This window comes from Convolutriloba macropyga, chromosome 11, assembly GCF_964194025.1.
Source record: "Convolutriloba macropyga chromosome 11, txConMacr16.3, whole genome shotgun sequence".
Lineage (NCBI taxonomy): Eukaryota > Metazoa > Xenacoelomorpha > Acoela > Convolutidae > Convolutriloba > Convolutriloba macropyga.
The window spans coordinates 16131595-16147872 of record NC_134478.1 but is presented as its reverse complement, the minus strand read 5'-3'; the positions used below and the strand labels follow the sequence as shown (position 1 = coordinate 16147872).

General features: G+C 33.3%; 1 protein-coding gene across 1 annotated transcript in view; it reads left to right on the top strand.

The window, feature by feature from the left end:
• The first annotated feature begins 1042 nt into the window (after window positions 1–1042).
• LOC142349050 (uncharacterized) overlaps window positions 1043–16278 on the top strand; it is an 18062-nt gene continuing 2826 nt past the window's right edge. The window contains exons 1-2 of the mRNA XM_075400463.1: window positions 1043–1661; window positions 15201–15332. Of these exons, the coding sequence (XP_075256578.1) occupies window positions 1043–1661; window positions 15201–15332 (751 nt within the window). The remainder of the gene's footprint in view (window positions 1662–15200; window positions 15333–16278) is intronic.

Here is a 16278-nt window from a genome sequence, read left to right as displayed (position 1 = left end):
AACAGCATCAAAACACAGCTCGGCAAATCTAGCTTAAGTCCTAAGCAGGTCCTAGTCTAGGTCACCAATGTTATTTAGTCCGTACAAAAAAACCGAAATTTTTAGGCTACGCGAACTATTTTGATCCATTTTGGAAGTTATTCTTAGTGATATGTTGGTTTTGGCATCTCTCAGAAATAGCACGTACATTGCATTTTGAACGGAAAATCTAATCGAGAGTTTGGAAATAATATGTACGAAAAATTCTCCATCTAATGAAACAATTTTTTGTTTCATATTAATCTATAACGCTTGATTTTTGGCTGGCGTTAATGCAGCAAACAAGAGCACTGTCAATCTTTCCCATAATGTCTGGAGTTTTTCTGGTGCCTATCCGGACCCTAGTGGCATAGTAAACCGGTGCTGAAACATTTTTTCCCAACTGGATATCGTCGGCCCAGTACTGTATCAGTGTATCCTGAGAGTATGTTGCCACTCTTGATGTGCACTTTAAGTCTAATAGATACTTTTTTCTGCAAGTAGACTGAGCTTCTTTCTTGGTTTTGAATTCAATGATGTTCATAGGAAGATCATGACAAAATATGTGCCCGTGTCGTAATTTTGGTTCCAAAGGAACCGGTCGGTTGTTCTCTGTGTGTTGTTATCAAATTAAGCGTCATATAATCTATTTTATACATACAATTTTGAATGAAACAACTCAGAAGAAAAATTCACGCTGAATTTTACAATCCGAATATTAGGCTGGTGGTTTGTACCGAAACTTCAGCAACTTAAACATAATTTTCAAATGCGCTCATATACAACAAAAACACCCCCATTTCTTTGATGTCTGTGAAAATGGAGCTATCACATTTTTACAATATGATGCGTTAAGTTTTTCTCTTTCTTACTTATGTTCTTTCAATGTCTTTTCCACCTTGTACTTTCTCATAACTTATCGCCTTTTCTGTGTCATATTTATTTTCTAATAATTATTTTTTATCGTCCATTTGATATCATCTTAATTTTATTTGGAGTTAGCTAGTTGAATTGCATGCTAATTATGATACTGAGAATTGCAATCTTCTCAGTCTTGGCAGCACTGATCAGCAACAATATCAGCGATGCTTCAGACTTGTGGGACATTGAAGTGAGTCTTGAAACAGTACTGAATGTTCCCTTTCTGGATGGCCACGTTCCAGTATTCAAACACAAGGCTGATCAGAGATACTTCATAGCTCCACTCGCCATTCTCAGAGAAGAGTCAGCACATGCCCACTATGATCCAGTGAACAAACAGAACGAAATGAGGTTTGATGTCGAAATGTTTTCAGATGAGGCACGAGATATAGTCTTTGAGACTTTGAAAAACAAAAATCCGGATACGAAACCCAAAGATATTGGGGTTTTGCCCACTGAAAAGGTGCGGCTTGTTTGGGCAAACGATAATGAGGAATCAAATACGGACATCACTTTGGGCTCATACTGGGTCAGCAATTCGGGTTTGAGAAACGTGATCAGGTTTAAGTTCACATGTGTAACTTTCGAAATTTGCAAGGAGTTGGAAGTAATTATGAAAGAGTATCCGGAAGATTTCTATGACCTGCAGCTAGACTTCGTTGTGAACGGCCAGAAATCTGTGAACAAAAAACTTACAATCACCGGAGAGCTGATATCAAAAGGTAAGTAAACATTTCGCTGTAAGAAATTATTTCCCACTTTCAAGTTTCGAATTTCAAGCCCCTTTTACGCCACCCAAGTTAGTCTGGCTATTACCTGCCTTGGGTTTATGGCCTTAGGCTCGCTTATGTTGGTTCCAGCTCTAATTTAAAACAAATTCTTTAATGAATTCTGCTGACGTCAACGATTTAGTTAAGTCTTCTCGAACTTCAAATTCCTGTTTCTGCGAATAATGTTGATAAAATCTGTCATTTTTCATGGCACAAAAAAACTGAATTGAAATGAAAGAACCAATAACTTTGCAGCTAATGAACATGAAAACAGGGAACAAGCTATGACGGTCATTTTAGTCTCCATAAAAGATTCGGATCTACTTTACTTCGCCCCCCCCCCCCCCCCCCTACAAATGTTTCACCCCCCCCCCCACAAATCATGTGCCGTTACTAGCCCTTTACTATGTTTCAAAAAATCGCACTGGCACTTGTGCCTAGAGGGTGTAAAAACAATAGGCACTTTAATCGATAATATTTATCTTCAAATTTTGAAAAGACAATCAGAAAATAGGGCAAACTTAATTGGAAAAAAAACTGTTTTGCGAAAACGATGCTTTCTCGTGGCGAAAAACATTCTAAAATCTTTTAAAATAAGTTGATGCCGGAAGTTCATATTCTAACACTAAAGCTGTGATGCTCTACCCGAATCATTGAATTTAATATTTTTAATCTGAATCTGATAACATAGAAGAAGAGCCTCTCACCACGATAAAACTATCTTATAGCGAGACGTGAATCAAACAAGGAGGCTTTGTAAAATGGTTTCGAGAATAAAGTTGCAACCTCCATCACCCACCTTTTCAAATAATTGACTATCAAATGAGGAAGGGATAGAAAACTCTCAAAATCTTGAATACTGTTCAAAAACAAATGGTGCACGATTAAAAGGATGGTTATGAACCCAAACAACTAAATTACTTACATACTGCCTCAATAAAGAACCGATGCGATCTGTCATAAATTATACTAGGAGTCAAGACAAACAGCAAAATAGAACAACAAAAACCATTAATGACGCGCAAAACTAAAAATCCATTTCCAAGTTTGAAATTCACACATAAGAACAAAGGCAGAAATGTATCAGATGGCAATTTAAACAAATTAAGTTTTAACTCACTAGAAAGCAGATAAAATCTGTCTTCAATGACACTAGGTAAAAATTCAAAAAGAAGAAGAAAAGAAGGTAAAGTAAAAAAAATGAGTGGAATCGTTTGACACCAATAACTTCAAAAATCATAAAACCGCTTTCGACGGCTTGCAACTATAAATACTAAATAGCGGTACATGAAACTTTTTAGAATCCAATGGGACCTGCCATTGGTGACACCAAGAAATAAGACTACAATGTATTACCAAACACAGGCAAAGCCAAAAGTTGAAAAAAGTTGCAAACACGCGGTGTTCATTTGAGCCTTTTGACCATCAATGGGGCCGGCTTTGGAAAAAACAATGCGAAAAGACAACAAAATGAAAATAAAACATAAAAATAAAAAAACTCAAGAAAAATTATTGAAAACTCATAGTGTCAAAGTCATAAAAGCATCAGTTAAAACACAAAAACAATTCAACTTATTGTTTGCATCACAAAAAAGGATTTGACCTGCCATTAATGAGATAAATTTGCAAGTGGACACAAAGAACCAAAAGTTCAGAACGATATTGATTTTTTTGGAATAGAAATGATTTTAATGTCATATAAACTATCAGTTACAAACTAAATACATCAAAGTTTATATGCAAAGTTATACTTCCATACGAAAACATGGAGACCCTCCATTCTTTAGATTATATCGAACGACGACAAAAAAATTAAATACAAAAACAATAATTGCGAGAAGACAGTCGAAGCCAATAATGAAAAGCAAAAACAGAACGTGGATCTAAAAAATTTGTGAAAAGTTGTTTTCCTTTGGAGCAAACGGTAAATTAGATTTTAAAATTTTCTGATTCTATAAAGAGAAACATTTTCGTGTTGTCTTGTCATTATTTGTATGGGGAATACAAACTTTATATCAACTCAATTTTTATCGTTAAACCAATCAAAATTTGTATCATGAATACTTTTTCTTTGATTTCTAATAATTAAATACTTTACCAGCTTAGTCTCTTTTCACATATAATGGAACTTTTCAAAATACTTCTAGATATCTATTAAAGGAAAGACTTAATTTGTTTTTTACTTTCCTTATAGATGCAATGTTTTAACTGAAAAATAGATCAGTCGGTAGAAAACAATCTCTGTATACTTTACATGTGAGACAAATTTCTTTAAATGAGAACAAAAAATCTTCATATTTTCGCTTGGGGTTTTATATATCCGTTCTTTAAAGAAAAAAGTTCATTCAATTTTTTGAATATACCATTTACGTCTTTTCTTGCTCCCTGATAAAGATTTCGTAAAATTATTATTTTGGGTGTTGTAGTATTTATGTGAGATATTGCGAAAAGTTGTTGAAAATCATGACCTTTTTTTAAAAATGATATATCAAGTGTGCATGACCAACTACTTTAGACAACACTTTTGGAATTTTATAGAGAGGACAAGTTTTTTAGAAGGCACAACCAATTGGCTTCTTGATACTAGCTACTTAAATTTTAGTACTTGTCAAAAACTGAAATACTCTTACTTGCTTTTACAGAATAACGTCTGATATAAGACATCGAACGATAGCTAGTTAATCTAATCTAGTCAATCTATTTCTAGCAGCTGAGAACAAAGGAAAACATTTATTTTTCGCTTCTTCACACCATTATTTGAAAACTCAATCTGAAGTTGACTAGTTATAGATAGATTAACCTGAATTTAATTAATCACTGAAAATGAACTGGTAACTGAAAATTAACGTAATCTACCAACAAAAATAAAGTCGTTAAACTATCAAACTAGACATCAAAATATAGCCCTGTAACGTTTTTTATTAGAAAAAAATGTTTAAGTTAATACTTTATGTTCATTAAGGTTTTTACTCATTCTATTTTACCTTCTAACTGGTGTTTTTGTTATATATCGACACTTGCATTTAATTTTGCGAAACTGAATCTAAATCTACGTTCCCTCATTCTAATAATTGTGATGAGGCAAACAACACTCATTTGAATAAAAAAAGGTAAATGTCTCCATCTATTTGAGAAGTTTTTTATAAAAAAAATGACAAACATTAACAAATTTCTTTGAAAAAAAGATCATTAGAGAAAAATGAAAATTTTACAGTATCTTTTCTTGACTTGTTTTCTTCAAATCGTCAAGTGTTTTTGAGAATTGTGACACTTAAAACACGTAAGCCTTCAGAATTGCAAAAAAAATAATGAAAAATAATGATAACATGAATAGAGCAGAAAGTGTTGAAAAAAATTAGCAGGGGGGAAGTTTGAATATCCAACTGTCATTATGTATGTAAATTAATAAGTTAATAAGTTCTAATTTTTCTAAATTTTTATATAATGGTCGGCAACTATTTGTCTGGAAAATTATGTCTAAAACTACGTTGCCAATCCGCCGTGTTTCTTATTAGAGTAACGAGAATCAACGTTGAATGTGTTTTATACCTCATTGGAACAAAAAACTTGGGTATTTGTCTCATAATGTCAGTGGTGCAGACATAGATGATGTAGTAAAAGGTATGTTTCGGTCAGTAGCTACGTACGTGGGCACTTCCAAACTGTTCGTCATTTCATTAAACTAATAATATTGTATCAATTATTTGTAAACAGGGTCAAATTTTACCAATCTGTGGAGAAAAGTCTTCAAAGCATCAGACAGCAAGACTATTAAAAAAGTAAAGCAGTTGAGCTATGCGACGGTTATCAAATATAGAACTCAGGTAAATCAAAACTAAAAAATAAAGAGTGGGCATCTCTGGGCCTAAAACGGGCTTAAAAATCTAAGGAGCAAGAATTTTTCATAGCACTACTGCATTATAGACTGAATATCAATAGACAGCAAAATTTTGCTTCACAAAACTTTTTTCAATTGAAGCTTGTATTTTTTCTATTTATGAAAGAAATATTAATGAAGACAAAGATAACTAATTTGTTTGCCTCTAAAATTTTGGGAAAATTCGATAACCGTTTCATGTACTAAGTGTAAAATTTAAAAAAATTCTGTTTATGTTCTTTGTTGTTAGTTTTTGTGATCAGATTTACAAAAAATGTTCCTTAATGTCAAGAAAAAAAGCCCAGAGTAAAATCAGAATTAGTTGTGTCGTTGTTTTTTAACTCCTCGTACCAACGTTCGAATTTTTTTCTCATCTTAACTATAACTTATTAGATGGTCTTAGTTATATAAAAATAAACTAAGGACGTGAAAGAGCCCACCTAAAATTTAATTTTATTTTTCTGTCAAATCTAGAAAAAAGATACCAAATTATACATCAAGCTATAACTTAATCAATTTAAAAAAACTTAACTTTTTTTCACTCCGTTTGAAAATCTTTTAAATGTTTTCAATAAAGTTTTACCTTGCTTCTGTTTCGTCTGAGTTTTTAAAGAAAAAAAGTATTTGTTTTCAGCTGATGTCAGTAATTATATGATAGAAAAACTTTCTGTTTGTGGTCTTCAAATCTTGAGATGAAATTTGACAACAGCAGAACATTGATAAAGCAATTTGTAACTTTTAAGTTACAACTAATTCTGAAAAAAACGATGATTTCTAATACCTCTCTTGTAATTGAGTGCAAAATATGTTCGAACAATATTAGAGCAATTTTCTCTGGTTATCCTCAAAATTTCCAACTTTTCCAAATTTTAGCATGATCTAATGTGCAAAAATATCTTTGGACTCATGTATCTGCCCTGTTGTTAATTATAGTAATGAGAATTATGGTTGCATCATTAAATATGTACTAAAAAGGACAGTTGTCTCATATTTTATGCATAGATGTCAAGAACACCGAGATCGCTCTGCAAAACCGAGGTTATGATCTTCTGCTACCCAATTCAGCACTACAGAGACAAAGAATTGTAATTTTTGAAAAGTACTTTACTTCACCAAAAAAAAGTGAACGGAGGAAATCTTATCTAGCTTTGAGTTTAAAAATCCGGCGAATTGTCAAGAACAGGAATTTTGAAAAAATAAATAAAATGCAATTTATGTTATAACTGGCCAGCAAGCATGGACGCTTGGAAGACTCAAGACAGGAAAAATTAAGTTTACTTTCCGGAAGACGAAATTTTTAGAAAATATTTAATTGATATACCATTGAAAGACAAAATTAAGTGCCAATAGAGTTGGCAATGGTTTGCTTCTAACTCTTCTGGTAAAAAGTTGTATTGTTGCTAATAACTTTGTCCTATTTAAAAGACAATTAAAGGACAGCAAAGTGGAACCCTTTATTTTAATCTACAATTTCAATGGACTATAATATTGATGCGTTTCATGAACTAAGTATCAAATTTTAGTTTATGCTCAAGATTAGTACCTTCCTTGAGATTTGCAAAACTGTTCACCGACAAAACATACGAGAACTGAACCAAAATTTGGTTCAATTTAAAAAAGTATGTACTGAAATGTGTCAGGTCAGAAACATTTAAGTTTGTATTTCTCAAAATCAATTGCCTGAATAAACCCTACACTCTTTTCTATTGCTACTTCTTTTAGATCTTTTCTGTTTGTGCTCCCTCAGTAAGTTATGCACCCTCAATTACAACGGACGTGTTATTACATAGTATATTCTAAAGTAAAAAAACAGCACTGGCAACTGTCGGCTGTAAATAATGTGCACCCACTAAGCTGAGGGGGGGGGGGGGGGGTACAAACGGACAGAGCTGAGAAGAGCATAGAAAAATTTATGACCAGATTCTCACCCTCAACAGTAGGAAACCTGTCTAGTTAATTTTCGTCCTGCAGTTTTTTTTCATCGGGGGAGTGATATAAGCTATCAAAATACTGAGAAATTGCACTCAAATAAATATGGAGAATAAACAGTCATCTGTATTTTTCTTCAAACTGTAAATCCCTGGAGCACTTTTATTTAAGCAATAAAGTGCAGTGAAAAAGTTTGTTCCAAAAAGTTACTCTCAGCCGGAAGTATTAGCCCAAAGCAAAGATTTAGAGGCAAACAATTTGCATATAACGTAAGAAAAATTTTTGTTTTAAAACGAAATGAAAAAAAAACAGACCAACAACAAGCGCTTCCAAATTCGGGCAAGAACTTCAACATCCTTGGCAAGCTCTTGGAAAGATGTGACAAGTCTTGTTGTGGATCTTACCAAGATCTCAGGTGTCGGCGAGTGCGAACTTAATATAAAACCAATAATTGGTCTTCAAATTGAATCGGAAAAATGTAATTCAGAAATCTTAGATTTACACTAATAGGCGCTAAAATGAATCAAAAATTTAAATTAAATTTTTAGCTTATTAAAGCGACGCTCATTATCAAACGTTACCAAAAAACAACTCACTCTGTACACAAGTTTTTCGAAAACTAATCGGTGGTAGAAATCTAGATAAACAACCTGAATAATGCATTGATAAACATCAATGATTCAGTATCAATAGTGTGAATTTCATCGTATCATTTTTAACAGATCGTTTAAAATAATTTTCTCAGCAGACAAAAAAGTTGAAGTTAAAATTTATATTTAGATTAGCCTGCAGATTTGGCCTAACTGTCATGAAGGCACAAATCAACAAAAAATCTCTGAGATAAATACTTTTCATTGGATCAAAACTTCATCTCAAATCACTTTTTGTTAATGGAAATGGTAAGAAGATCGCAAATTGCGACCAAATTGATTAGCCAGTTGCCAAACTGGATTTGAGAACTAATTAAAACTTTTATTGGATTAGACTCAGCAATGTTGCCACCCAGTCTTTCAATTTAACATACGGACCTCTCCACATTGACTGAGCCAAAATCTTTTATCCCGCTGCAAGCAAGTGGCATTGAAAGGCAAATTTGTCATTGACATTTTTTCCAAATAAAGAGCTTTTTCAACTAAAAATTTTATGGCAAGCACAAAAATTAAGTTTCTTTTCTCCGTCACTTTCACTGAAAATCGCAATGAATCGCAAATTGTATTTGGTTATTAACAACCATAACCTTTAAGTTGAAAAAAAATTGGCAAAAGAAATATGCCAGTTGCGAACCAGACTTCTGGTCAGACCGACAGACCGAAGAGACTAAAATGCGGGTATAGCCCACAGTAAAGAGACCAAAAACCGACCAGGCCATTGTTTAATGTTTGCCAGACGTAAGGCGCGACCATCTCTGTAGGTCATTAATTTAGATTGCACAGGACCCCTTGCTAGGAATCCATGTCCATCCAGCCAATATTTGTATTGGATATCATTTTAGTTTGTATCATTTAGAAACTACCCGAAGTTAAAAAACAAGGATCTTTTCCGTTTGTGCCCCCAGTACGTTATGCACCCCCCAGTTACAGGGCACGCGTCATTGCATACAAATATGGCACGTGCGTCTGGGTTGCAAATAATATGCGCCCAATAAGCTCGTGGGCACAAACGGAAAAGATCCGAAACAATTGTGTGACAGACTGATTCGAGTTGCAAAGAAAATCCGGATTTTTGCATCCAACAATTTGTTGATAAAAAGTGTTTTGTTCATTCAAGAGACACTGTGGTCTTTCTTAAAAAGAAGAAAATTTTTCAAAATGCAAGTTTTTTATAGGAAAATGAAAAAAAAATTGAGAGCAGCAAAAAACGAAATATTTCTTTCAATGTTTTCAATTGGTCTATAAAGTGGCACCTGGCTTACAAAGTCGGAAATGTGAACTCATAGGAAACGTATTTCATATTTTTCCGGTTTTTTTCCCAGAAGATCAACTGATTTCCACTCAATGACAGTGAATCGGTCTTTGAAAATTTCCTTTATAGAAGAGATTAATCAAAATATACAACAAAATAGAGTCCCGGATCTGTGTGTCATAATACTTCAGTATTGAATCATGAAAATTTCATTATAATTTTTTCCATGGCCAGAGTTCTGATCAGGGCACTTATTAGCCATTTCATGATAAAATTCAGAGTCCAATTTTGAATTTAGCATGAACATAATGAACTTCTATTCAGCATTTACCATGGAAATTATGACTTTTTGTCTGTTTTTGAGCTGAACAGAATGAAAAAAAATTGCTTCAATCTGAGACTTGGGGGAAAAAACTCCTTGGACAGTTTTAAAAATTAATTGGCCAAAATTATGATCACTAAAAAGGAATTTACATTGATATTCTCAATCACAAGGACTTCACATTGATATTCATAATAACCAGGAATTCACATTGATATTCACATTCACAGTTCACTATTTCCCATTGGTACACTGGTACACTAGTCACAAGGAACACTGAAGGCACACTGAAGGTACACGGAATCAAAAGGAATTTATATTCACAGCTCACTATTTCCCATTGCTACACTGAATTACCATAGCTTCTACACTGAATTACCATCGCTGGGACAGGACACTGAATTATAGTTTCCTTTTCCAGGACAGCCAGGCAAGTTGGAATATGTCCTTCTGACTGACTCTGAACATTTTCCATCACCAACCGGTTGCCCAATGAGTACCCGAGGATTCTTCACCTGCCGCCATGTTTGACTTGGCGACGTCACATCTTGAACACATGTGTTCCAAACATTCGACAGAATTTCAAGATTGTATAAGAAATCCGAAAACAAATCCGACGCAGAACAAAGTTTTGATAATGCTTAAAAACTGAAAACATTAAAATATATATTAAAATACAGAAAAAGAAATAGATAAATGTTTGATGTATGTATGTATGTTCTGCATGTACCGTACATTTGCAAACGCATGTACATGTGCAGGTACATGTACAAGTACTTGTCTATGTACTCGGATGAACCCTGACCCACTCAGATGACCACCCTCTCCGTAAAGATGATTGTACGTGTTTTTATTATAAAGTTTTGGATAGTTGAGTTTTTGGAGACCTTTCGCCATGTACATCTATCTGAAAAAGAGGTACAGCCGACTACTGGTTTTTGACAATCGTTATACTACCTGTTCCACTTGGCCTTTGAATTTGTTTCATCCATTTCATCCCGTCGATACACCAAGAATTAGTGGTCTAGTATGCGCATAACATTTAAAAAGATGCAAAGATATGTCAACTCTAGACATTTATATGCACAGCTGGATCTTAGTGCCATAGCTTATCAGACCTGAAACATTGTTTTCCTTTTGTATAAAGTCGGCCAGAACTGTATCTGTTATCGGAGCTAAAACCAAGACATTTATGCAAAATTCCATAACAATCTGAAATGAAAACTTTAAAAATCTGCAATTTCGGTCCTAATTTGTGCGTTTCCAGGTTCCCGGCGTGTTTTTCTTGATTTCCGCGTGTATTTACTGGTTTTGGCGGGTTTTTCGCTAATCTTAATACGTTACTTGCAACGTTTTAAGATCATAAAAAATCGTCCTGTGCATCGCCCAAAATTTCAATTTTTTCCGAAATTTTCACTATTTTCTATGAATTTGCTATGAACATTATGGGAATCAAAACAAGGATGTAGAGTCTATTTTCAGAAAAAAAATTATCTATGCGAATAGACTGCACATAATGAGGTACCAACATACTCTTACGATGCACTGATACAGTACTGGGCCGACGTTATACAATTGGAATGCAATGTATCAGCACTGATTTATTATGGCACTAAGGTACAGGGTACCAAAGAGTACCAAAAAAACTAGCAGAAATATATAGCAATTTTAACAACACTATATGCAACACCACCAAAATTGGGAACCAGGTAAAATTCAACAACTCCAGAAACTCATTACACAAAAATATAGCAAACGGCAAAGAAATATCAATAAATGCTAACTCGAACGCAAGAAACAATCTCAAACAACTTCTGTAAAACCATTTGGATTTTGAGAAGAGACAAAAAAAGAAAAGACAGGGAACAGTAGAAGTTATAAGATTTTCTACCTTTAGTGGGGTGACTGTAATCGAAAATTGAGATACAGCTGAGAAAAGACGCAGTATGAAAGGAAATTTAAGTAGCATGTGTCTGCTTGAAATCAACTAAAGAAAGGTTTCGCTTGCAACTGGCCCTTGGAAAATCAAGTACAGCACTGGCTGTGGCAGATGAAACGATTTGAGCCATGGCTTCATTGTATATCTTACCAGCAACCAAAATTTATTTCAACCTCTTGAGTTTAAGACTACCCAATTGCCCAAAATAATCTTTAGTGCCAAGGAAATCGGAGCCAACATTAGTACTGAGCAAAAAAAAAAATGCTCTGCTGACGCCTCACATATTTTTGGATTATTTAAAAAAACGAATCGACATGCTAAACAAAATTGTGAAATAAATCGACAAAAAATTTAAACTATCAGGCAAAAAAAATACAATTACTACGGCTAAAACTATCAACAAAAAACAGGTGTTACAAATAGAGAAATACTAATGTTCTTCCTGAAATTTGAACCTGAATTTAATTTAAAGAAGGCGGCTCGGTAATGTGCGATGGCACATAAGGTTCCGACCCCGCCCATCAACAATTTTGGCATAATTGTCTACCAAATTAGGAACAGATAGAAAAATCCAAAATTATTTTTTGCGAATCCCAAAAAAGCAAAAGTCTTTTTCAAAAAATTCTGTATGAACGATAAGATAGCCTCCAAAGCAAAAAACTCAGTGGAGTAAATGGAGTAAAAATTGATGCATTAGATTGCGCTGATATGCCAACATTAAGAAAGCGAGTCAAGACGAACAGCAAAATCAAACAACAACAACAACAAACATTAATTACATCAAAAAATTTATGTCCCTCTTAAAAACTAAATTTAATAGCAAAGTCAACATACCGTCATATAAACCTAAAACTAAACAAAAAGAGCTTATAAATCACCAGAAAACAGATGCGACCAGTCCATAAAATGGTCTGGTAACACTTATACAAAAAAGAACAAAAACATTAAAGTAAAAAAATTAACTTATTTTTTTTTTGAAACAGTTAACTTTAAAGTAATAAATACCATTAAAAATCAACTAATAATACCAAAAACTTACGATTACCATTGCTTCTATAGAAGGGCATTAGGACCTGTCCTTATTCATTTTTTCAGCGGCTAAAAAGAAGAACAAAAAAAAACAAACAAAATTTCAATTGAAACTTGCCAGAAACCGCTGTCAAAACCGTCAAGCCATACTTTGGCCCTCAAAAAAATTTCGATTTTGCCTTTTTCAAACAGCGATAATGTAGTACGTGGCCGTTCATTAGTCAGACTAGGTAACAAGTAGACAAAAAAGCGAAGTGCTAAAGTATGCAATACTTTAAATTTTTTTTTCGAAACAAAATTACTCTCAAGGTCATGAAAGGCAATAATTACAAAAAGAACTATTTAAATAGGGTCGTTTATTCATGAAAAGAAAGCCCTCTAGACCTGCAATTATCCAGAATATTTCTTGCATCTACAAAAAGAACGTCAAATATGACAAAAGTCAAATTAATTTACTTTTTTTTGTGAAAAACCGGTGTCGAAGCCAGTACGGTCATTAAAAATTCTTTAAAAAATGGATTTTGGGACACCAATCCTTTTTATTCCCTTGACATCCATAATGTCATATTTTACCTGTAATTAACTAACGAGATTAGGTAACAAAAAGAAACATAAAAAGAACAAAATTGCGAAGTTGAAAATTTTTTTTTAATTTTGGAAAACGATTGTTTTCAAAGTAAGTCATGAAAGCCATCAGCTATCTACTAATATCAAAATATCGGTTCTTCTATTCTTCCATGAAAAACCAATGAAAGCTATCCTTATACAGGAAATTTCATACGACCGAAACGGCAAAGTATAATTGACAGTTAAAGACAAAATTAAAAATTTCAATTGATTTCTTCAAGAAAGAGGCGTCGAGGTCGTTAAAACGATTATGTATATCTTTCAGGATTTTCATATGTTCAAGTGTGCCTTATTCTGAACGCTAATAATGTGACATGAGAGCTTTCAATAATGTGATAATGAGACAAAATTAGAAAACATGAAAAACTGGCAAATATCAAAACAAACAAAAATCTGAAATCCTGTAGTATCAAAGCCAGAAACAATAACTTCAGGTTTGAAACTGCAACCGATAATAAATGTTAAATCAGTAGAAAGAAGAAGCATTCTTTCTTTGCTGACACACTTTAAGCTGGAAGTTGAACAAATTAAGAAAAAAAATAGAGGAAAAGTTAACTAAGCCATTATTTATTGAAAGTCAATTATTTTTAAGAAAAGAAACGACCATAAATTTTCAAGTAAATAACTAAATGCATTAACTTAGAGCTGCCTAGTAAGCGAATCGGATGGACCTATCGCTCCTGAGTTTTGATTTGATATGTTCTGTTCTTTATTATTAAAAAGGGTCTTTTTTTAAAAAAAAAAAGACCGACTGATTACAACCCGATTTTTTCGGATTGTAACAGTCCAATACTGTCCCAAAATTAACCCTGCTAGTACTTATTGTCCATTAGGAACAATTGATTTTTCGAATGTTGTAGATATAGATAATTTATTAGTTGAAAACACAAAATAAATTCTGAGTTTTGGATAATCAACGAGTAAAGTTAGCAAAAAACGGCAAACTTTTAACTTCAGAGCACTCTCAGCGGACTCTGAAGTAGCAATAGCCCCCCTCTGAGTCTACAAAGATTGTATGAGTGTTGTTTGGGGTGTACTGTTGGCAAATTTAATCAAAGTGGACTAAAGTAGCTCATTTCGTGCTGTTTTGATGAAAAAGGCTAAATTTCGAAATGTTTATCCAGATTTTTTTATCAAAAAAATAAATCAGAACTATCAACAACGCTTGTTTGTCTTCAAAAATAAAATCAGCGACACTATTCTTAAAAATAAAAACAAATTTTAGCAAAATTGACGAAAATTTAGGCAAAAATGCCGGAAAATGTGAATAAAAACAAAGTGAATTCACTCCACTTTTCTCAGAAGTTTAAACCACGATAACTCCCTGTAGAAAACGAAAATTAAAAAATCTTTGTAATTCCATATTCTACGCTGGACGAGCTTTCTAATGATACCAGTCTCAACTCTCTACGATGAATATATCGATCGGCGAAAATTCACGGAACAAAAAAAACCCATTTGAGTATATAGTTCCTCCCCCCTCAAGAGGGTCGAACAAAAAAGTTTTCTGCAAAAATGAAGAGAAATGAGGTAATTTTTTTGAGTAATTTTGCAAAAAAAGTATTCTGTCAAAAACGAAAATATCTTTAATGTTAATGATATGTACGAATCTACACTGATTTTTTTCTAACTTTTTCTCCCGCTCTAGTTTAGCCTATAAATTTTAGTACTCCTAACAGGCGCTTTTGATTATCTAGCAAATGGGCTGTTTTTTTGTGGTCGCTTGGATAATTACAGCAACGCTCCCAACCTACTTGAAAACATTTCTTTTTCATTTATTTATTTTCAGCCAAGTTGAATTTTTGCAAAACTTTTGCTCAATTATTCTGAACACACCAATTCGATATCATAGCATGTTGTTTACAGGTGATCTGTGGACGAATATGGAGAACCAAGTTGGATCAGATAGCGAGGTGTGTTACCTCAACTCAAATGACATGAAGAAACTGTCTCTGGAAACAGCTTCCAACTTGATTGTGGAATCTACCGTAGACGTAGGTGAGACAAAACTAATATTTTTTAAAGGTTTCAAAAGTTAATAAACTTTTTTGATGACCTCCGGTTATCATAAGTGTAAACTTTTTTTGTCTTTCTACTGGTCTGGTGAAGGCCAATTAAATTCAATAAGCAGAGCTAGAGATCAAATTCAAATGATGAAAAAATTTTTTGCTTAAATGGGCGATTAACGGATTTCTTTGTTTCGGGCAAAAACAGTGGAAGCAACGGCAACGCTACTGATCGCTCAAATAAAACTCGTTTTAAATTTTCAATCTATCAAACAAAGTCATTTTCGTTTTAAATCAACATCATAGCGTTCAAATATGTCAAATTTCTGTTGGATTTTTAAAGTTATTTTATTCTATCTTGCTCTCAAATCTAAATAACTCTTTTCTAGCAATGGAATTGATATTAATGCTTCTTGTTTCTTTTTAATATTCAGTGTTTTTCTTGAAATGTGTTTGTTTTCATCCGGTAGACTTATTCTAAGGTTCATTGAGAACATATTATAAGGTAAATTAATGCCTCTACACGTACTCTTAGATCGAATCACAGCTTCAGATGCAAATAAATCCTATTCAAAGAACCAACAAGCCAGAGAACAGTTCGGTTAATAGGAAAGTATTCATGCCAACCAACTGATTGAAGCAAATGGAAAACAGTTTTGTATTCAAAAGCTAAACACAAATAGGATGTAGTGCAAAGCTTTTAAGTTTATTGAATCACAATAGCCTAGACAATGCCGAAGAATCTAATAAACGAAAATTTCGCAATGGCCTAACTGCGAAAGGTATTTAAATTGATAGTTGTGAATTGTTGAATAATGTCAAAGTTTGTCTACAGTTTCTAATTTTGCTATCTAAAAATCTCAAAAACAGTTGAAAGAAAATTTTAAAGCTCCGCCAACAAAAAACGTTTCCACTAACGACTTTAGCTTCCACGTTTT